Source organism: Ruditapes philippinarum, unplaced genomic scaffold (genome assembly GCF_026571515.1).
Source record: "Ruditapes philippinarum isolate M1 unplaced genomic scaffold, ASM2657151v2 ctg4895_1_1_1_1, whole genome shotgun sequence".
NCBI lineage: Eukaryota > Metazoa > Mollusca > Bivalvia > Venerida > Veneridae > Ruditapes > Ruditapes philippinarum.
The window spans coordinates 9,759-34,570 of NW_026860468.1; the positions used below are offsets into that span (position 1 = coordinate 9,759).

Below are 24,812 nucleotides of genomic sequence, written 5' to 3' on the forward strand. Positions count from 1 at the left end.
GAATGAGAATACAAGACTGCATCATTTTATTAGAAAAAAACGTAAATTAAGATAAAATAAAATATAAGGAAGAAACTTTTAGCAAAATAGAAATGAAGAAATGACTGAAATGTGGATCATGTGGATAATTCGACGATTTGAATAGGAAGCATACAGTGATTAGAGGTGATGTGAATATGCTTAATAATCTATTGCGTTCTAGAATGTAGGTATGAACGGCTTCAAACCTAGATAAAGTGTGAAGAAGTCAACAATGCGTTGACATTCAATGAAAAAGTTGTAATTACTTTCCACTATGCCACAATGACAAAGAGGAGATGGAGAAATTTTTAATCTTAAAGCTGATTTAGAGAACAACATTCAGTACAAAGACGAGCATGATAGATCTGCCATTTTCTATCGCCTTCATAGAAATTAGTCGGACAACTACAGCTGCTTCGTCTCAAATGGGATTTGGAAGAAAAGTTTGTACTTCACTAGGAAGGGTGTTCCATTTAATCAGAAAGCATTTTGATAAAGAGTTGTTCGTGTTCGAATAGTCTGAATATTTGTAGCATTGCGTAAATTGTACAACGAAGTTTCACCTATTGTAGGTGGAAGTAAAGAACACAAGTAATCTTGTGTTAAGCCATTTTTCATTTTTAGCATATGATTATTTTTTCGAGATTCTAAGGATTCCCAAGGAACTTCACTATGGAGTTGAACTAATGATACAAGTTTTGTAGCACCGCACACAATACAAGACGCTTCATTATGAATCTTGTCAAGCTCGAGTTTTTCATATTGTGTGCGGTTTAGATAGACAAAGTTGGCGTATTCCAAAATTGGTCGGATGGAAGTAATAGTTATAGTATATGAAACGAGTTAGTTACGGGTGTATAACAATGGCTGGGACGACATTGCAGGATGTTTCGGCCAAAACAAATGGCGAGGCCGTTAGGCCGAGAAGATATTTTATGTAGAAACATCCCGAGTCCTGTCCTGTTTTTGTTTGGGGTCCTCCTGGGCTCCTTGCCACAGTTTCATTGAACGCCGCCTTTCCTTTTTGATCTTGTTTAATCAATTAAATTATTTTTTGTTATAGAAATCGTTAAAAGTGCATTTCCCTCTCTTGTGCCCTTTCAATTTTGTTTCAAATTGACTCCCTAGATAAAGTAAACCAATACCAGCTAATCCTGTGTAAAGGACCCCACAGCTAGATATTAAATAATAAGAAAGCGAGCGCTGCTGTTAATAGTTGTTTTTGCTGTTGTAAAAAAAGGGAATATAAAAATTAATTCTGAAACAGCAAGAGGAATCAACAAGAAACTGTGTAGGTAGATAGATCTCACTGAGTAGAAGTACAGTACAAAAAGGACCATAACTCTGTCTCACCTAATTTTGGAGGGTGCTTGGCCTTTTTTCAATTTTACACTGCGATCTTTGTGCGGGACATAACTCTTAAATTATAAGAGATATAACAAGAAAATTTGTAGGTATAAAGATCTCATTTGGTAGACGTGCAGTGCAAAATAATGGTAAATTAGCCTAGCCAAATTTTGGAGTTATTTCCCTTTTTTTATTTTTACACTTTGAACTTTGTTCGGGACATAACTCTGAAATCACAAGAGCTCGAGGAATCAACAAGAAAATTTGTAGGTAGATAGATCTCATCAAATAGATGTGCTTTGCAAAAGAAAGGATACTCTGCTGTGCCTTATTTTGGAGTTATTGCCATATGCTCATTTATATTATGTGAATTTTGTCCGGGTCTTAGCACTGAAACTACAAAGGAAAAATCGTTTTCTTTTTTTTTTTTACCCCATGCCGTCTTTGACCCTATACCCTATACCCTATTCCCCCTTTGAACCTTCTTAAAAAATCTCCACCGATATATAGCAGGTGCAAAAAAACTAAACTATTATATATCAATAAAGTACTGAGTATAATGGGTTGAAAAGAACAAAGAAAAACCTCACAGCCATGCGATAAGATAAATTTATCACTTCAAGAGATCTACGGTCAAGCTGAAACTTCCATTCCCTCATAATGTTTATCCTCTTTCAGGCTCGGTATGTGTCGTCACGAGAGCAATAGTCTGAAAGATGGAGGTCAAGATGGTTGTGACTGTTGGCGGTAATTATTTTTTGGTTATGCTTCAGAAATGAGGGATGGAAGGGTTTATTTCTTCTACGACAGATAACCATAGATTCAGATTTGGATGGATTGAAGGTAACTAGCCAATTTTCAACCCAAGCTGATATCAGATTGAAGTGTTTCAGCAGCAGAAGCAGGGTAGTCAACAATAATATGTAAACTGGTTTCGTCAGCAAAAAGATTGTTTTTAGATTCTATATCTTCGACGATGTAATTAATGAAAATAAGGATTAGTAGCGGACCAAGGATAGAGCCTTTGGAGACTCTAGCCATTACTATCGACCAGTTTGATTGGACACCAGGTAGAATAACCGCCTGGTGTCTGTTAGAAAGATAGTCAGACAGCCAGTTAGGCAAACAACGTTTTCAGCTTACAGAGAAGACCTTTGTGCCAAACTTTATCGAGCGCTTTACTTATATCAAAGAATACAGCTCTAACTTCTAGTTCGTCATCTAAAGCTTTACAGAATGTGTTGTACAGGTACGTAAACTAGTTAACGGTTGAGTCACCTGGGATGAAGCCTGACTGTACGGAAGAAAGGAGGTTATTATCTTGAAGAAAATAAACAAATACTTAAATATAATATGTTCAAAAGCCTTTTCGACGCAACACAACAAGGAAAACGGACGATAGTTATTTTGAAGAGATGGATCACCTTTTTTAAATACAGCACAAACATTGGCCTTTTTCCATGTGAATGGTATTATAAATGGTAATGTTTTTGTTAAGCAAGAAAACAATGTATTAAGCATTATGTCCTACAAAACAATTACTTTATCTATTGAAAATATATAGCTTGATAATAAACTATCTATTTTTGACATGCCCAAGCAATGGGGGAATGAAGCAGTGTGCGATGAATAAAAGATGTAAGTTATTGTAAAGCTTACATATTAAAGGCTAGTGGTTTACACGGTGTCCGAAGGATATCCCCTTTCCAGATATTTGTATATCAAAACTCTAAAAATAGTAAAAATTATTTCTACATGTATTACAGACATCATATTTCGAACTATTGCAGCTAGATTCTTTTGAATATATAGGTTTTTTTGGCTTTTTTATTTGCTCAATTTTAGGAAATTGGCAAACCGACTTAACGCAAACCTTTTATGGCGAAAGCAAGTTTTTGTAATGTCAATGACGTAGTCTCTTTAACAAAAAACCTTTGCAAGAGCGATATTTTCTGTAATCACAGATGTTTAATGCAAACCAAACTAGTGTTATCTTTTGAAGGTAATCTAATCAAACTTATAAAAGCATTTAGCCAGTGCCAAAAAACATACAACCGTGAATACATCTGCTTTGCATCAATATATATATACCGAAGTTTGAATGGATTTATATTTTTGTAACCATCTAACTATGTGAAATTACTTGGTCATGTTATTGTCTGATATATGGCATATCATTCAAGTGTAGTGAACCTAAGATAAGACAACTGAGGTCCTCGTAGTACACGGTAGACCCAGTGTTATACATATCATTGCGTTTTGGCACATAATAAATAACAAAATAGAATAAGGTCATTTGTATAACAAATTGTAGTTAAAGTGACATTATGCTCATATTTTCATAGTCAAGTTGAGCTGAATTGACTTTATATTTCAAAAGATTAACTGACAAAATGGTGTTTGACCAACAGTTGATATTGGAAAATGTTTTGAATAAAATTATAAATCTGCCTAAAATCTAAAACGATTGCCCCACTCTTTTTATAAACTAAGTGTAACATGTAAATTCTAATGGATATTTACAGCAATTTTGTTGGTATCTCTGCGTTTTTATTGTTTATACGAACTTAATTATTAAATAAAAAGGAATCATGGCAAAATGAAAACTTATTTTGATATTCATCCGTTCACTCATTATATACCTTTGGATGGGCATAATGTCACTTTAATTGAAATGTTATCAGCTGTCTTGACCGTAACGAGTTTCTTTCGACATTGACAAGGACATTGTATTTATCATAGATTCCAGAAATTACCTCTACCTACTAGAAATGTATTGTGTATATTATTGGTAAGATACAGCTTATTTTACCCTACTATTTACACATATTTCTTACCACCGTTACTGTGTCGACTTTAAGCGAGAAAGGTGCACGCGGTGCATTTCAAGTTCAGTTCAGTGAAGTAATTATAAGAAGCTAGTTAATGAAATTCCATTCCAACTTCGGACAAATTATATTACTAGCATTTAAATATTTAATGATATCGTTTCAACATGAACACTTAAAAGTTAAAAGGTTACTGCAGGAATGACAGTTGTTTTCTTTGAAAACCTTGACTTTTCACATTTTACATTGCCCTGAAGAAAACCTCGAAAACACATTAACTTTTCTGAAAATTTTTGTCCGTTAGTTTAAGCTTTTGGAGGTTTGAACTGTTTTAAAAAATAAAACCAAAGGATTTTTAAAAATATTTTAAGGATTTCACCCCAGGGGATATAAAAAGTTTTATTAAAAAAATATATATATATTCGGTTTTCTTTTTCTGTATAAGCAAAACTTTATAGCAGTATCTATCAGTAGGGATGAATTTTTTTGCCCTTTTCAAAATAACATGGGGCTTCCGATTTACCCTAAATTTTTAGAGACAAAATCGAATTTTAAAATATTTGTTTTTAAAAAACTTTTTTTATGGAAATCTAATACATGTAAAACAAGATACATATGTTAGGTATATAACCAAAGCAAATGTTATTGAAGAGCTCAATTAAATATTGCTTATCGTGCTCGATGCTATATTAATCCGAATTGTTTATCCAATCTGAAGTGACCACATTGAAGATTTTTTTGGTAATTTTTTCTTTAAAATACACCCTCTTGTTATTATTTTCCAGCAATTGTAAATAGTTTAGAGTAAGTCGGGTATTAAATTGTTAAAAATGCAAAGATAAAGAAATAATATAACATACTTATAGTAGTGTAATACTATTTTAATTTATGATGGAGATGTAGTGGTTTTGAAAAAAATCATGTCATGGAGAGGTACGACAGAAAAAAATGTATGCATTAAATTAATGCGTTGCTTATCTGTCAACTTTCATACGTGTAATATTTGGATTTCATTATAAGCTTCTGCATCAATTGAAAAGGTCAGACATGACCATTAATATATAAAGCTGATATTTATTTTTACAGTAAAATATTAAAAATGAAAAACGTGTTGTCTGTTTCCGTCGTTTGGGACACGAAGAAATGTTACGGTTGCATCGTATGAACGACTTGGCCTGTTCTACTGAAAATAATTGTTGATACTTGTTTGTTTGATTCGGTTTTACGGCGCATCATGACAATTTAGGTCATATAGCGGCGAACAGGAAGATGACTATGGCTAACCTCGGGTGCAACATCAGTGGTCAAAACCATAAAATGGTTGGTATTGTATTGGCCTAGGATGATAATTTGGTCTTAACGGTACATGGAAAAGGATAAGTCTGCATACTATCCGAGATTTGAAATGTCAACAACTCTCTAAGAGGAATGTGTACCATCGTGATGGATCAGGTGGTAAATCAACTTCACTGTAAAACTTTTTTTAAACTGATTTGAATCACAGGTTCGAACCCGTACTACGCACTTGCTATTGTTATAATGATGTTTGTTTGTGATTGTGTTTCTTCTCCCTTTTTGTTTGAATATAATTTGTTCCTTTTATGTTCTATTTCTTTCCGTTCCTTTTTTGTTTCTTTTTTTATTTCATTTTAAAAATCGAATTACAAATGTTTTTTTAACAAACTGCGATAACGAAAATAATAACTCATAATTTTAATATACATGGATCAATATTTCATATTATTTTTTTACATTTCTAATAATGCGCTTTCCTGACGTTTTGACATTATCCTTAAAATTTTTTACACAAGTGCATATCAACCTGTGTACAAAAAATTATATTCCACTCATGCGAACTATTTGGAAATAAGAAAAAGATATATAAAAACTTCGAGATATAATTTAACCCCTAACTATGATTCGAACATGTAAATGCATGAATACAACACAGACACGGACGCTCTGCCTACTGTTGCGATATAATGACACATGGAAATGCCTCGTTAAGCTTTTGTTTTATTCATAAGGCTTCAATTTGCCTTACAAACTATTTTTCGCATTGTTATTAATCTTTGTTATGTAAACAAAGGCTCAAGTTATCATCATGGGACAGCAATAAGAATCTTAAAGCTCATTCAGGGTCGAGTTAAAACTGTCAGATCTCAAGTATTTTATAGGCCAGAAACTGTCACAGAACCTATATTTACCAATGAAAGTCTTGAAATTTGAGACAGAACACTATGCCTTTCATGGTGATGAACCCCAAATGTTATCTTCAAAATTGATCAGCGATACAAAATATATGTGAATTTCGCTGGTCCAGATGAGCCTTTGAACACCCACCATATGTGTAGGAGAAAATTGGTCAATTACAGTGTTTTTTTTTAACTTTTTAAAAATTAAATATAAAAAATCCAAAGCTCTTTTTAAAGAGAAACTCAAACTGTGACTCTACCCTCATGACATTTCCTCTTTATTTACCCATTTATGCAGTCTGTGTCGAGATATTCTTTCCGTCGTGGGTTCTGGGTGTGCCAGTATCTAAATTAAAATGTATGGTCTTTTGCATATGTCGCACTGGTCAAAATTTGGTTCATCTTGATGAGCCAACGAAAAGACCAAAACAAGATTTGGTCTCTCAAAAGACCATGCGTTGTAAAAGGAAACGTACCCTATTTTCTTTTTAACCAAGGGTCCCGCTATTCTGAAGCAGAGCAATGTCGTTGTACACCCTTATCTTCTATACATACTTGACCTTGCCCCTCGATACTTTTCTTTGCATCCAAAGCTAAAGAGACAATGACAATGACAAAATTGGATCCGGAACTAAAACTTGGTAGATTTGATGGAGGTGAATACTTCGAGGTAATTAAATAATAAATTTAGTGACACATATGAAGAATCAAATTTTAACACTCCTCGTGAATGTTTAATTTGTCGCATACAGACTTTAATCCCCGCAAAATCAAAATATCAATAGAACCCAAAAAGATTTAGTATACCTTTGTCGACGCATAGATTATTGCTTACGATGGTTAAAAGTAACCATTTCACAGTAAATATATTGTAAGGTGTCTGCATGTTTTTCTTCATTTTGAGTGAATTAACAGATTAGCCGAGCTTTATCCTAGGAATTGAAAATGACGGTAAATTACTTATAATGTACTGACGTTATTTTTGTGGACATTTATCAAATAATTATGTCATCCGTTTGAAAAAATGTTCGCTTTTGTGAAATTGGGTTATCACGGAACGGAAGGATTTTTGTTTGTTTGCAATAATGGGGATAAACACCAAACGCCAAAAAAAAAACAAAAAAAAAACGGACGGTTTCTACGTCAAAATTAAGCTTGTCATGACTTGTGTCCTGTTTTATTATTCCTTCAAATAGAATGTTCTACGTGAAACATCAAAAGAATAGAGAGGTCTGCCTTATCGCCCTATATGTCACATTTTCTTTGTAAGAAACCTGATCACGGCATATCACCTGATGCCGTGAACATCCTGCGTTTGCCTAATGATTAAATTTTAAAGAGACAAGAAAGTGCTAAGCTTGTAATGTTTTATTGATTTTAAAAATGGAACAGATAGTTGTGCAAATAAACATGTGTGAAGAAGAGAAAAGATACATGTACTAAGGCAAATGACATTTTGTAGTAACTATCACTGTAAGAAACGTTGGTCTGAGGTTTAGTTACCAGATGTTAATACATATTTGAGGACATCTCGCTAAGTTAGCAATAATGTCATTCTGATAGTGATGGCTGTGAGGGATGCTGCACGTATTCATTATCCCTCATGTACAGACTCAATCAAACCGAGTCTGCAATTCTCTTGTAATTTTGTTGTGATTAATGCTTCCGAGGGATCACTTTGTTTCCAGATTTTTGAAATCTGATACTTGCTAAATTTTCATTATTTAAAATAAACAATGGAATGTGAACGGACTGACAGGCCTATCTGTCAGATCACCATTTTGGATCATTCATTATCACGCCCCTGTCCGTCGGATTTCATCATTCTGTAGTATTTTCACACAGCTCATACTGAGCGCTATATAGACACTTGAAAATAGTTAATTCAAATTTATAAAAAAAATTCAGGTATATCTTCTATTTAATATATCGCATAATTAACCATCTGTTTTGTTTTTGGTGTAAAGTATATTCTATATAAAATATGAAAAACAAGATCAACAAGGAAAGGCGGCGTCTTTACTATGTTTTTCCGACTTCAGAAAAATAAAAATTGCATTTCGAATGAACGGCTCAACATTTGTTAATAGGAACATATAACAATATAGTTAAACTTAATACCTCATTATATAAAGCTATATTGTATTTTTACATGTCGAAAATATAAAAGGCCACTCTATAAATTGAACGTAACAGATAATATACATAAATTTCCTTAGGACATTTAAGTTATTTATCGTACATGTCAAGTAAATTGTAAAAAGAACATTTGTAATTTCCACCTGCTCACTCAATATATGTTCTTGGATGGCCATAATGCCACTTTAAAATTAAAGGAATAAATATTGTGCAGACTGAACATAAACATTAAAAGTTTGATTATTACCATTGTAAAGTTAGATGGAACAGCATAATCTTTAAAAGAAATTCTTGATGTTTGATCAGTTTTCGTCTGAAAAGTTGTTTGGATAGGAATGCAAAAGAACAGAAGTTATACCTTAAAATCAAGATGGAAACAAACAAAATGATTGAAAAATATTTCAATTGTTCGGCATATCATTCCATAAAACTTTAAAAATATAGATCTTTATAAGTGTAAAATACCAAACATAAAGGAAATTCAAGAATAAAAAGAAGAGCTAAAAGTGTCGACAATGTAAGTGGTTGAGTTATAGCAAATTGAAGGAACTGACAGGAACTTAACATTTTCCATTTAGTTACATGTATATCAAAACAAGCAAAGAATGTTCTTTTATACGCCACGCTGTCCTTAAGGAAAGATGCAATTAAGCATATTAAAATATGTCAGTTTGATGGTTTAGAAAAAGGAACACATGAAGCTGCAATGATAGTGCATTCAGTAATCATTACGCATGATTACAGTCAGCAAAACGTATTCCTCAAGTACAGACTAAATCGACCCGAGTCTGCAATTTTCATGTTTTTTCTTGTGATTAATGCTTCAAAAGGATGGAACACTTTGTTTCCAGATTTTTTTTCCAGTGACATAAAGAAGTATGGAAGCAGGCATAATGTAAATCCCAATATCTTCAAGCAAGATGGAATAAATGCATTAATTCTGTTCCATACTTAACTAACCCCAATCCTTAAGTACAACAAGTTTTCAAGTATAGTTAAAGATCGGTTAAGTCACTGAAGATAAACAACCGTGAATTTTTCAATTATAAATTATAAAATTAATGTTTTTTTTCTTCTGATGCGCACTGTTATATCGTTTTGGATACTGTGTTAGTATACACATGTCATTGGTTAAATTGTTCAGTTAAATACGTTAATGCACAGACTGTGTCAATTTAACAAATGGAATCCGTTTCACTATCCGTCTTCACATTCTTCGGAACATCATCCTCGATCCTTTAAGGGCTAGAAAACTCTGGAATGAGTGATAAAAATGCCCTTTATTGATGTAGGTATGTGCTGTTCCAGGTGTGATGTACTCTCCATTCAGGTTTTGTCTAGCACAATCGCTATACCACCACGCACCATGATAGTTGACAGCACATTTACTGACTGACTGATCCTGATCTCTATCAAATGTTGAAAAGACAACTCCATTCTGGTCATACAGCGAAAATTCTTTGCGCTGAACTACAAATGAATAAAAACAATTTCTATTCATTATAACCTGTGTTTAGTTGGACTACTCGACATTTAATCATAACCATATTGCTTTTAATATAGTTTGGAAAATTAAACTAGATTGAGTTTGGTTAAGTTTGAAAATTAAATTGTGATATGCAAGCTTCATAATCTCTGACCCCCTTTCAAAATTCCAATTTGTTTGGTTTTACTCATTGTTCTCTCGTTTAGGGCACACGCATTTGTTTTTACTTAGGGACCATATGCCGCTTTTCATGAAATAGCTCTAACGTGTCAAATTGAAGGTTCAATGATGACCGCCATATGAACACATCAGCGGATGTTATTACCTGTTCATGTTAAGTGTTGAACTCTGCTTTAGTCGGTGCTTTGGGGCATGGACAGAAGCTTGAACCTCCCAGTACTGTCCATGAACAGGGATATCAAACCGAGCCTGCATAATTTTCAAATTGGCCGTCCTTGGGCTTTCTTTAGGGATTCTGTTTCTCTCATATTTTGAGATTATCTCGTCAAAACAAGTCGTACAATATGATAAAAATAAAGGAACTTTTAAGAACTACCTGTTGATTCTTTTCCTGGAGTAAGGTAAATTCTGTAGTCAGGACCATACCCTAAGTAGAAGTTTGTGTAGAGTTCGTAGGCTTTTTCCGATTCACTCCCTATAAGAGAAATTCTAAGTTCTGACAGGCATTCTTCCCGTGTAAAACTTGTCATTTCTTGAACATATTTAAGACCTGTAAAAAATAAACAGTATTATTTCTCCCCCCTCTCTTGGACTGTTTATATCTGTATTACTTATAAATATCACTATGCTGACATTTGTTATAACATTTGAAAATAGGAATATAACAAGGAAGAAGTGAACTCATAAATAAATTGTTATAAAGTGCAGACCCGGTTTTATTAAGTCTGTTCAACATGAGATATAATGCAAACACCATCATCTCTCATGCAACTGCCGGTTTTAAAGTTATCAAATCCTCAACACCTTAACGGATACTATTTTGATTGTCATAATACTATAATAATCTCTAAAAGTCGATATTATACAGTTTAAACTAGTTGCATCAACCCTTTTATCGCGCTCGTAGAAGAAAAATCCAAAAATAATTTCTATAATTTTCTTCAATAATTAAAAGTTTCTTCATTTTACACAATTTAACATACCTAACCAAAATTCGCCATCAATATCCCCAAATCCATTCTCATATTCATAGAAATTCCGATAAAAATCAACTGACCCATCGAATCTGTTTTGAAAAACCTGAAAAATATTTGATATGCTCTAGAATCTTGTTGAATTAATTCCAAACATTAGGGTTTTGTTATCATTTACATCAATTTCTCTTCCAACCTAGTTCATTTTACCCTTTGCTTGCTTAACCTTTTCCCTTATATAAGCGTGTTTCGACGGCTTTGTGTCACCCCCCCCCCTTTTGAGGCCTAGAACAGTGAAAAAATGCCCTATTTTTTTGGGGGGGGGGGGGGTTGAAGGGGGGCGGAGTCCCCCTCATCGCCAAGAAAATTTTGGACATGTGACAGGCTAAAAATGGCCTCGGGTCGATCTTCGGGTAACTAGTAACCGACGCTGAAAAGCCTTTTACTCTATCTCAATTCATTGAGAAGTTGCAGCACTTTGAAATCAGTTTTGATGGAAAAAAACAATGCAAAATAGTGATTTTTTACCATTGAGCATGCTGTTACAGAGGCTATGGTGTAGTCAACATATGGGCCAAGTTTCATTAATATTGAAGCATTTTTCATAGTTTCATAGAAGTTTGAACTTGTTACAGGAGGCTTTTCAATGAAAACGGCCATTTTTCGCAATATGCTCATGGGGTAAAAGGTTAATGTAACTGAATTTGGCCTGTACTGTTAGCTTTTCAATCAGTACATATTCAACAATATTACCGAACATGATGAATGGTTCTGTTCAGACTGTAAGATGGACAAGTCATTTAAGTTGTTTAGCGATTAAAAGGGCCTATCAGCATCATTTTTTGTCAACTTTTAAGAAAATTCCGAACGTTTGTATCAGGCCAATATCTCTCAAATTAAAACATTGAACTAAAACATTGAAATTAAAAGGATACTTTTCTATAAAGTATACACACACAAAGTGAGTTTACTGTTTGGACAACACAATTATACATTTTAATGCCTACACAATAAAATAATTCTTTACTCTTTTTTAAACTTTATTCGATGTTGAAAAAATATTTGCTCTAGTTATAACGGTTGCTTTATTCTACACTTACAGTCCAACCGCCACCGTCAGTTTCCATGTCACAATACACTTTAATTTTTGTTTTTGAATACCGTAGCGTTATGTCATAAATCCCATTTTTAGGTGAGGACATGGTCGATAATATATCCTTGCAATCAGAATATGTCTCCAATTCTTTCTTTTCTGCTCCAACTGAATCAGATGAAAAGAAGTAAATAGCGAAAATAAGTTACAATTATCATTTTGCTGATATTTTAGAAGTTACGTTGGAATGATTTCAAAAATCATTCAGAAATGTGAGAACACAGAAGCACCACTTTCGGTTGTATGATCTTGAAATATATACAATTACTTGTTCTTATAAACATAACAGTTTTTGCAATAAAAATCAAGATGTGAAACATATCCTAAGACAACTGCCTAATAAACACAACTGCTGGTGTTTCTAAATCTAAAATTTCAACATGCCCATGCTGAGCAAAGTGACAGGGGGCGTTTCCAATTATCAGGTCAAATCCAATCCAGTCTGCAACATTTTCAATTTTGTCATTTTGGGCGTTTACGGGGATACCGTTTTTTTTCTATTTTGAACACTTGCACTGATAAAGTTATATGTGCAACACGTTTAGCTAGGAGCCTGATGCCCAAACATCCCACTGTTTTGTCCGTAAAATTACGGACAGCGTGACAGCAGGTCAGCGGAACTGACGGACACAAGGGCAAATATTCATATATATCTCTTCTTAAGTATTGACCCGTTCATTTAAGCGAAAAGCGTCGAGGAAAAATAACTTCCCTTACCGGATGTGACGTAAATGGGGGATTGTACAAACCGCGTAAAATGCTAGCTTATTGAAAGTTTAATACGTAAATACTGATTGTAAATTACGAATATAACATTAAAAAATTTGACTTATGCATATATATTTCATATTAAGAATATAAAAATAAAATATACAAAAACAAAGATTCAGATTTATTCTTGCTACGGGGTAAAACATCAGACTTTCAAAGTGAATATATATATCTATTAGATTTTCTCTAATGCCAGAGTAAATAGCTAATAACTAAATCAAATTTTATTTCATAAACACCCATACACAGTGAATTAACATGAACATAAGATTGTCAGTTTTTTTCATGATTGTCTTTCAAACTTTAAAAGAACAATAACAGAATACATTCTATCAACACTTTTCTTCTTTTTATTATGCCATGTAAAAAATCGTTCAAAGAACCAGAGAAGGATATGATTTTATAAATATTCCTGAAAGAACGAAAACCATGTGGCAATGACTTTTATAACGTAATATTTGCAACAGACGATAAAAAGATATTCTTATGATTATGAAAATAAAGACCTTTTCCTAGTAACTAATTTTATAAATAAATAGATGTGTGTATATAAGCGCCAATTGGCCGTAACATATTAATTAACAAGGTGCATATGTTGTATGTTATACAAGCGGCACTTGGCTGTGATATCATAAATCACCAGGGTGCATATTTTAGAGTTATAAAATTGCATCAGATTATGTCACGTTAGTAAGTCGTAAAATATTTTTTTTTTTTGTAATTAACATTTTATTTCCCATATTGTACAAAACATGTAACAGAAATATTTTTTGGTCAATATAATGTATTGGCAATCAATATACAGTCAAAACTGTGTCCAAACCACCTAACTAATTATCAATTTCATGACAAAAGTCACCCTAACTAACACTACAGATAGAGGATTCTCTTGATAAAGACCTCTTCTTTTCTATATAGGAAATGTTATATTTCTCCTCCGTGCGACCCTGGTCACAGGTTTGACTGTTATCATGCATCAAAGTACATAGTTAATACAAATTCAATAATCTCAATTAAAGCCAAATTAATCAGTACACATACAATAGTTTTAAATGGAGCCATATTAATCAGTACAAATACACTAGGTTCAGATGAAGTCAGATTAATCAGTACAAATACACTAGTTTCAAAATGAAGCTATATTAATCAGTATAAAAACAAATATTCTCAAATGAAGCCATATTAATCAGTACAAGTATAATAGTCTCCTATGAAAAACTTTATAATTAGTTCAAATACACAAGTTTCAAGTGAAGCCCTATTAATCAGTCCAAAAAAAACCCAACAAATCAGTCTCGAAAGAAGCAATATTAATCAGTACCAATATAATAGTTTCACCCGAAATTATATTAATCAGTACCAGTACCATATTAATCAGTACACATACAATACTTTCAATTGAAGCCACATTAATCAGTATACATACAATACTTTCAATTGAAGCCACATTAATCAGTACACATATAATAATTTTAAATGAAGCAATATTAATCAGTGCAAATACAGTAGTTTTGGATGAAGCAATATTAATCAGTACAAATACAACTGTTTTGAATGAGACTATATTAATCAGTTCGAATACAATAGTTTCAAATGAAGCCATATCAATCAGCACAAATACAGTAATTTCATATGAAACCATATTAATCAGTACAAATACATTGATTTCAATTGAACCTGTATTAACCATATCATTTGTACATAACTATATTAAATCAATATTGCTTTATTCTGATGCAGTAGAGAGAATTCTATATCAATCGAGGATTTTCATATTGTACAGTGATTTTGAGAACAGGAAAGGAAAAAAGCCATTCCTTCCTCCCCCTTTAATAATATTTAGAGTTTTACTCTATAGCTAAAAGTAATGTAGTAATGAATGCTTAAATTTAAATACCATATTTAAATTTTGTACCTTTGGGATAAATATGCTTTTTAAAGAAAAAGGATATAAAAAATGGAGAAAATAAAAAGGGTTCGGTGAAATCTACTAGAAGGATTTTTATCTCAGATTCAAATCTGAAATTTCAAATAATAAGGAATTTTAGATTTTTTGGTGGTGTCTCCCGGTGCCGCAGCAGTGAAGTGAAAAGTTGTAGAATAATAATACATGACTTAAACCTTCATCAATACACAGAATACACAAACACTATTCTAAATTTACTAGGTTTTTGTATTTCTGCCATGATTTCTGAAACAATTCATATGTTTGATTCTGTTTAGCTATGTATTTTTCAACTGTATATCTGGCATATATTTGAGTTTTAAAATTAGCAATAGAAGGCCTTATTTGTTTAACTCTACAATAGTAAATGTAATGTTTTCCATTTAAAATCAAACCATTTAAGACTTTGTCATATTTTGTATTACCAAAAAGAATGTCAGTAACATTCCAATCATCACAAGTAATATTACATTTATCTTTGACATAATTTTGTAATATTCTCCAAAAGTTTTTGACAATTTCTCAATCATAGAAAAGATGAATAAGAGTTTCACTCTCAGATTTACATAAAGTGCATATATCGTTATTTACAATGTTCATTTTTTTCAACAAATAATTTGTGGCAAGTATTCTGTGGTTCAGTCTAAACTGGAACCAGATTAATTTTGAATCCTTTGTAAATTTATATGGTAATTCATATATTGAATTAAATTGAAACTCTGTTTCTACAGCCTCTGTTAAATCATTTTTCCATTTCAAAAGAAAGTTAGGATATTGTCCGGTTTCAATCATAGTTTTATAAATCTGTTGGCAACCTTTTTTATCATGAAGAATTATGCCTAATGTTTGAGGAATGTGTACATTATACTTATATTCCTTAGGTAGATCTCTGGCATGAATTCTTTCTAAAAACTCATTCAGTGCTCTAATAATCCCCATATATTCTAGAAAGTTGCTTCTTATGTTATATATTTTCATTAAATTCATTGAATGAATAAAATCACCTGTCTGACTGATTAAATCACCTAAGAATAGGACTCCTCCATTAATCCATCTAGTTAGATGAACACAAGAATTTCCAATTTTTATGCCAGGGTTGTACCATAAATTAATAGAGTAAATATCTTTACTTGTTTTTGGCTTAACTTTCATAGAAAGACTCATATAACTTTTCATTACATCTTTCCAAAAAGGATTTATATCACAACTTAGTTTTGTTTTTATAAAATCTGTTCCATACTTAAAAATATTATGTATACAAGGCAAAGTACTTTCTACCAACTGACTATATTTATTGTCATTATGAACAATACGTCTTAACCAAGTCAATTTTAAACTATTCATAAAACAGCTCAATTCTACCATTTTAAGGCCACCGAATTTATAATCTTGAGTAATAATATTTCTTTTCACTTTATCTATACCATCATTCCATAAAAATTTATAAAATAAACTTTGAATTTTATTGATTTTTTCAGTAGGTGGATTAGGAATGCTTAAAAAAAAGGTGGTTCAATTTTGCTAAGGCCAAAGACTTTATAACTACTAATTTTCCTAATGGAGAGATTAGTCTTTTGGACCATGAAGCAAATAATCTTTTTAATTCCTCAATTTTTAAATCAAAGTTTAAATCTACAATTTGTTTCAGATCTGTTGAGAATTTAATACCTAATACTGTAAAAACTTCAGTGTTCCAATCTAGATTGTAGTCAGGACAAAGAACTACTTGGCTATTTCTGTAGGAGCCAAACCAGACTACTTTGGTTTTTTCCATATTAATGTTAAGGCCTGATATCTCTGCATAGAATTTTAAAACTTCCATGGTATTTCTTAATGATTTGGCTGTGCCATCTTAAAATATACTAGTATCATCAGCATACTGTGAAATCTTATACTCTTTCTCATTAATTATAACACCTTTGATATCTTTGTTTTTTCTTATTAATATTGACAGTACCTCTGCACAAATGATGAACAGGTATGGCGATAGGGCATCACCTTGACGACAACCCCTTTGAAGTTTGAACCAGTCTGACATGTGGCCATTTATAATAACACATGATTCTGTATTAGTATAGAATAACTTGATCCAACTTCTAAAAGAGGGACCAAAAGTCGTAAAATATTTTATGATCCGAATTTGGTTATGGATCATCCTAGGGACTTTACTGCTCATGCCTTACTGAGAATGACGACCAACTGGCAAAGTAAAAAAATACGTAAAATTATAAGTCAGTTAATAACGAATTTCTGTGTACGTATTTCACAACTTGTTTTTCTTATGATTTTTAAAAAAATATTTTTAAGCAGAATATGAATTAAATAAAAAAAATATCAAGTTGAAAATATCACTTTCCAAGTTTTAATATAATTGGCGGATGTACGATTTTTTGATAGTTTTTTTGCGTACACAACTAGTACACAGTTATGAACATTCAAAAGAATTTTAACTGTTTATGCCTAAACATTTTTTGAAACTACATAGATTTATATTATTGTTTTTCTTTGTCTTAGTAATGCTTAAAAATCAAAGTTATATTTAATCAACCTTGCAATTCATTATTACACAGGGATTTGTCGAAAACTACAGAATACTTACAATTTTGAAACTAAAAATATCTCTTTGGTACTGCACTTACAAACTTGCTTGCATGGTTTCAGACGGCCATATTCCCTAGCCATGAAAGATAACTCCCTGTTTCCCTGTCTAAAATTCCACCAAATTATTCCCCTTTCAAATGAACTCAAAGAAGGGACTTTTTAAAAAGACTTTGTATTTATTTATTCGATTTTTTATTCAGAAACGGACAATTTTTTCTTTACCTTTGTTTAATTTGCTTTCTATCTATATATGGTTCCTATGGTAAACATATGAGTTTTGATGGTAAACAAATGAATTTTCTGAACCGAAAGTAATCTAACGCACAGCGTTGCTGTCATCACATGTTAACAATACATTAAATCGGTAAGAATATTGAGATATTTGTTTGACTATCAGTTTCAAATGCAAAATATTAATATGGAAAACAACTATGTGTAGTTTATGTGTATTGCTTTAATGTGTTTGTCTGATATTTTAGTCGTAAAAGCCATGTACACTTAGTGTCGCTTCATAGCAACCGAGTTTAAAACGTGAGCGGTAACTGAACGAGATATGGCAAAGCGCATGCTCGCGCACTGACTTCCGCTCTATCGAAATACTGCATATACATATAGCGAAAGTTCGTAAGTGTACTGTATATTCGCAGAGACATAGATATCTGTTATTATCAAGTTAGTACGATTTAGGCCTGGTAAAACGCGGTGCGACAATCTTTTATTTGTTTGGGCCGTCAGGCCAAACAAATAATGGTAGCGAAATTTCAGACCATTATGTGCTTTTTTGCAAATACCGAAAGTAGTCCAAACTCCTCGAAGCTGTTACTTCCCTTTAAAAGTACACTAACACCGAAAAATTAAGGGAAGATCACTGCGTAAAGATTTTCAAATGACAGGTGCATTAATTTTCAAGCCTTCTCGGGGAAGAAGAAGTAGTTCCCGATCGGTCGAAGATTTCTAATATTGTGTTATTTTTCTACAGATTATGCTTATATTAAGCTCCATGATTATTTACATCAGTGTTAAACAACAGGTTAACCGTGAAATTAATAAGGGCTACAAACCCTTAATTAGAATAATGTGGTTTTCTTCAGGCTGCTACCGTGTTCGAGGGGTTACACGCTCGGTTAGGAAGCGAGAGGGCTGGAGCTCAAAACCCAGTTAAGGCAACCCTTTTTTAATTGTTTAAGCCAAATAAACATTGAATTGAATATCAGTGTTGCAATCAGCCTTATAGCCAATTTACTACAGTTATAACACTGGAAACAACATTGGTGGCACTATACAAAAACAAATTGGTTTATAATCTCACAACCTTCAACTTTCTGACATTCTGAGACCAAAAACAAGTCAGCGCCTTCTGTGCTTTGATTATTATTTAGAATTAAACGAAAAGGGTAAGTATGATCAGCAAGTTTTTTATCCATATGGTCCAGTATTAAAACAAATCGTTAACCATATCATGGTGAACAATAATATTATTTATTCATTTGACCACCCTTTTTATATAATATTTTATTACACAATTTTTTGGTAATTTCAATCTGCCTATCTTACAAGAGAAAGGATTAAGATCATTATATCCCTTTATTAATATACTTAATCGTATCGGCGATGTCCATTGTATCCCAAAATGACTGTCATCCAAGGGCGACAACTTGAATCCGGTCTTATATGAAAGGGTCAATAAGGGACATACAAATGCTACGTTTGTCTTATTAGGCGTCATTACCCTGTTTAACTCTGATTAGTAGGCGTCCAAGTTGCGTAATGTCACATGTAGAAAATTTTGGTTTCACAGTTTTACGTAAGACAAACCGGTCATGGTAATGACACGGAAGAGCGAGACAGTGGAATAGCGGGTCTGACAGACGGACAAATCCATGTCCAAACTTAAAGGGAAAGACAAGGTTAGAATAAAAACTTGATTTCAGAAAAAGAATACTATAAATAATAAGTCTGCAAATTTTCTGCCGCCAAATAATAATTTTAAACGAATGATAACAAAATTTAAATCGCTAAATCACCGATTTCTACAAATCAGTAAGCGCGGCCATGTTCGTGTATTGGCCGTATAAAAACAGGTGCGCGTGATGTCATTTCCCCACATCTTTAGATTCATGATAAATCTAGTTGAATCGTAAGGAAATATTAATATAATAAAGTATTGACCAGACAATTTTATTTTCACAGGAGGTGTAGAGGAGATTTTTTATGGTTCAAAATACGTAACAATATCAAAAATAAAAAATAAAGAAACGTACGGCTAGCCAAAAGTTCTAGTCGTACGTGAGTCACGAACGACTAGCCAGGACGCACTGTACGTATTGTCTAGCCGTACGGCACTTTTCAAAATTATATGGAAGTCGAACGTTATAAAATTGTTGATTTTCATTCTTATCATTTGTTGTTTTATTTGTATGAATTATTAAATCATTTTTGTTAATTTTAAGCACATGGATCGAATAAAAAATGATCGGAGAGGAATATAAAAAGAACATTGATGAAGAAAAAAAAAACGGTGACATGCAAAAACAATTATATAATTTTCAAAACAGTAGATAAATATCGAACATAAAAGCACAGTCAATCAAATAATTAGCCTTAATTAAAACCTATCCAGGGACTGACAATAGAATTTTAGAATGCCTTTCACGGAACATGCAAACTTTCCTTGATGGACAAACTTCTATACAGTACCGTCGGTAATTGTCGCAATTATCAAGAGCCTAACAACAATCATTTTCAGTGTGTGTTGTTTTTTTTTCATATAAAAGGTGTCGAAAATTAAACTTAATAAAAGTAAACTATTTCAATTGGTGTAAATGCAAGCAAAGGCTGTTTTTTTTCGACATCTTGCGATGACAAAGATCGATATATATAGCGATCAAGGCGATTAATCTCTACAAAGTTAACATCCAAAGACAATTAATGCTGTTTCTTGGTTAAAATCCTCGCTTAAAGTCATAAAATAACATATGCATTTTCGACTTCCATAAAATTTTGAAAAGTGTCGTACGGCTAGCCAATACAGCGTGTCCTTGCTAGTCGTACTTGACTCATGTACGGCTAAAACTTTTGGCTAGCCGTACGGGCTCGTACGCTAGCCACTTCCATTTAAAACGTGTTCTTAATAGTACATATAATTAAATTTTTGCAGTTTGATTCTGACTTTCAAATTTAAAGGTGTGAACATATGTTATAATTGGTGTACACATTTCAAAAATATAAGCAACTCTTTTGAAAAGTAAATTGTTAACATGTCTGTCAACGTATGATGCTGCGCACCGTAATCGTAGCCTTATATTAACTGCAGGCAAATCATTTTTATTGGCTGCTCAAAAATCTAATTTGCATAATTTATTCACACAATTGCTGGTTCTTACTACTTATGTCTAATACTGCGCATTGTCCGTTTTAATTGTTCCTAATTTGCACCAAATGCTCCTGTCACACTGTGTACTGACGATTTTTATTGCTCCTTGTATGCCTCTGTGCCGCCAGACCTTTTGATCATGCACAATGTTGCCCTAATTGGTTAATCACCCTTGTCTCAAATATTCTAATGAAGAAATAGACATCTATTTTTTACGCTTCATCAGTGAACTGAATGACCTTAGGGGGAATTAGGTTCCACACCTGTCAAATTATACTATAGTAAATTACAGCACGTCATAAAATAGCAACACATTTTTTTCAGTTACCAATAATCATTTTAAATATTTAGTAGATTAATGATTTTTTGTTTTATTGGATTAAATTTACGGTAGTAGAAATGTGTATCTGTTGGGGAAAAGAATTTGGTAAGTAGATAACGTGGAAAAAAGCTTTAGGGAAGTGGATAAACCCGAGAATATGCGTAATTATAGGGGAATGGGCAACCTGTTGCTGTTGGTACCAGTTTTGACTGGGTTCTAAATAACCTAACGGACAGTTTTGTTTTTATACGATATTAGTCTGGCTGCCGATTTTCCTGCGCCGTTCTCATTTTTAGCGTCAATGGCGGAAGATCGCGTCCTCAGCATATTGGATTTAGTTGATATTTTACCTGAAAAAAAAAGATACATGACCGGCGATGTACCCTATTTGGACAGCTTGTGTAGCGAAAATTAAATACAAAATAAAAGGATATATCGTCAATTTGAAGAAGTTTCTCATAGTACCCAAATTAAATTTATGGTTTATCTTTGAAACTTAAGCAGTCATTACTTAAATCATGTGGTGGGATCATCAGCAAGCTTGAATATCGGACAAATGATAATTAATGTCGCGGCGTCTTCAATTAATTAATTAAAGCAATTCAGTTCCATATGATGTTTTCATAAATAATATATAATGTACGCAATAAAATTAATAAGTTCTTCATCAAGATATATTTCAGTTGTACCAGCGTGTACACCTATACCGGAAGTGGGTATAACACGTCACAATCTCGGTCTCATCTGTCTCGTGAGAATGACAGGACGCCAAAATGGCGGCGCCCATGAACTTATTTCTCAAGTAAAAAATAGTGTCTTAAAACACGAATTTCTCTCTTATAGGGTTGATGTCAATAGGAAAACTGTCATGGTTCCTCTTTTTAAATGATGAATATTTATATAAGACACACATCAATCCATCCATTCCTATTCCTTTAAATGGTCGTGGTATAAAACAATAGTGGCGAGTTTATTATACCGTGTTTTGAAAGCTCCAATATTTTAAGTAAATTAAGGCATACAAACATTCAGTACTTGATAGAGAACATTTGTTACCTCATATATAAAAGAAAGACATTTAAAGTTTTGGATTTCCGCAATCCTAAAACTGTTATTCTCATTGATATACATATCAAATGTCAAGAATGTAGAGATAAAAAATAATGATCATTAAAAGAGAAAAGGTACTTACTCGGCATATCAAAGGCAAGTGAATCAGAAAAATTCATAAACTTATTATCGCAAAATCCAAGCCTGGCACGGCATCCGACACATCCACGATCAGTTGGCTGATAGAAAACGCTTCGACATCCATTGGTTGTAAGACAAACTTTGCCGCATTGTATGATCTCAGAAACATTATGCATTTCAAAAATAGTTTCATTTGGAATGCATCTGCGTCCGGAATACATCAAACTGTATTTACTTTTCGTGAAATGAATACTATATGATTTATTTAATACAACAACGAACAACCAGAAGAAAAAGAAACCGTAAGCACAAGCCCTGCTTGTCTTCGTCATGATGTTCGTGAAAATAACGCAAGAAACACAACGTATAAATAAATATATATATAATTGTGCGTGACATTTCACGAAGTCATATTTTAATGGCTGAAAGATCAGAGATATTCTGTTGCATGTCGGACGTCAAAGACACCTTAGCAATTTAGCGCATGTTTTAGACAAATCTTACCATGGTCTAATGAAATATTTATACATTCGCCTTTAGTTTCACTTCACTTTGTAAAAGGCTGACAACTGCATTATTAAATATGTTGTACATCGTCCTAGATCAAAACTGTTCGTCGAAGAATACAAAGCTGAAATCTTTAAGTTTCACTGGAATAATGGCAGAGATAAAGTCAGAAGAAACATAACTTAAGAATGTAAATTTGGAGGATAAAAGATGATAGACCTTATATGTTTTATGGGTAGTTTAGAAAGCTACATGTGAATTGGTTGAACGAATTTATAGTATAATCCAAACATCAAAATTGCAAACTCCAGTATTTGTTTTAAAAGGTTAATAATTATGTGATATTCCTTCTAAAGAAGATCTTGGTATTCTTTCTATAGGAGATCTTATCAACCAAGAGGGGTTGTTAAATACATTTGACGCTTTTACCTTATAATTTAATATAAGAGCTATTTTTCGAATATAGAGGAATAGCAGCTTCAGTAAATGAAAATTTTAAAAAACGAAAATGTTCAAGATTTACCAAAAACATATATAAATATAATGTTCCTATTCCAACTCCTATATGCATAATTAATAAAGATAAACAAGGATGCCGTTCTATTTATAGAGCAATGCAAGCTGAAGAACAATATCCATAATCACTACATAAGTGGAAAATGATTTAAAGAATATAAATGACAGTGTTATGTTAGAATAGAACTCTTTATATAGTATGGTTTACAAATGACTCTAAGTTAATATGGTTTCAGTATAAAATAAATCATAGAATTTTGCAACAAACTTTGTTCTATAGAAAATAATTGTATGATTAATGAGGATAATTGTACATTTCGCCATAATTTAAAAGAAATATCAATTCATCTTTTATATGACTGTAATGTAAAACAACATTTTTGGGAAGAACTAAAAGTTAACATCAATAATAGATGCAACCTTAACATTAAAATCATTAATATCATTTGGATATATTGTATGGTAATACACATCTTGTTGTAGTTAAAATTAGATATTATCTGCTAAATATTACATACATTACTGTAGATTAAAACTATTAAGGCCTGGTATAGGAACTTTTAAAGAACAAGTTCGTGCCATTTATAAAATTTATGAAAGCATGTCCAAACAGTCATCACTGCGGAATACCGTACCCCGGATATTGCTCGATATAATAATACCGTACCGCGGCTCTACCGACTGAGCTATCCGGCCGCTTACACATCATCACCCCGAAATAATGAACAGTTCTGAACCGTGACATGTGCCAATATCAATATCAACCGACTTCCTACTATGCCAAAAATACATATAAATGCAACTTTCGGTCATTTTGCACCTGCACTCTAGCAACGGCAGACCGTTTGCACGTAAAATTGGTTACGTCATTATCAATAAGTTACCGTATGACTGCCGAGCGGGTACAGCTCAAAAAATCGAATAATGGATTTTAATAAGATTATGATAAAGGGCAGCAGATGCAATAAAAAGGTTATGTTACTTTTAACCTTTCACCTCATAAAGGCGTGTTTTGAAGGCTTTACATCCCATCCCATTTGAGGCCTCAAATAATGTAAAACATGCGCAATTTAGGCCCCAAACACTGGTTGTTTTCGTTTGAGAATTGTTGTTCAAAAGAGTGATCACTTTTTCGGCGCCACCCCCCATTAAAGAGGTACATCAAGGGGGTGCCACAGGGGGATGTGCCCCCTTCTGTTTAGGGGGTTTGAAGTGGGGCAGTAGCCCCTGTAATCGCCAAGAAGATTTGGGACTTGTTGGGGG

General features: G+C 32.8%; 1 protein-coding gene across 1 annotated transcript; it reads right to left on the bottom strand.

The window, feature by feature from the left end:
• Nucleotides 1-9,737: 9,737 nt before the first annotated feature.
• On the bottom strand, nucleotides 9,738-22,858 carry LOC132760202 (angiopoietin-2-like). Its single transcript, XM_060752120.1, has 5 exons — nucleotides 22,528-22,858; nucleotides 12,271-12,431; nucleotides 11,168-11,276; nucleotides 10,573-10,746; nucleotides 9,738-10,000 (listed from the first exon to the last, which is right to left on the bottom strand). The coding sequence occupies exons 1-5, from the start codon at nucleotides 22,856-22,858 to the stop codon at nucleotides 9,738-9,740; spliced, it is 1,038 nt and encodes a 345-aa protein (XP_060608103.1).
• Nucleotides 22,859-24,812: the final 1,954 nt, after the last annotated feature.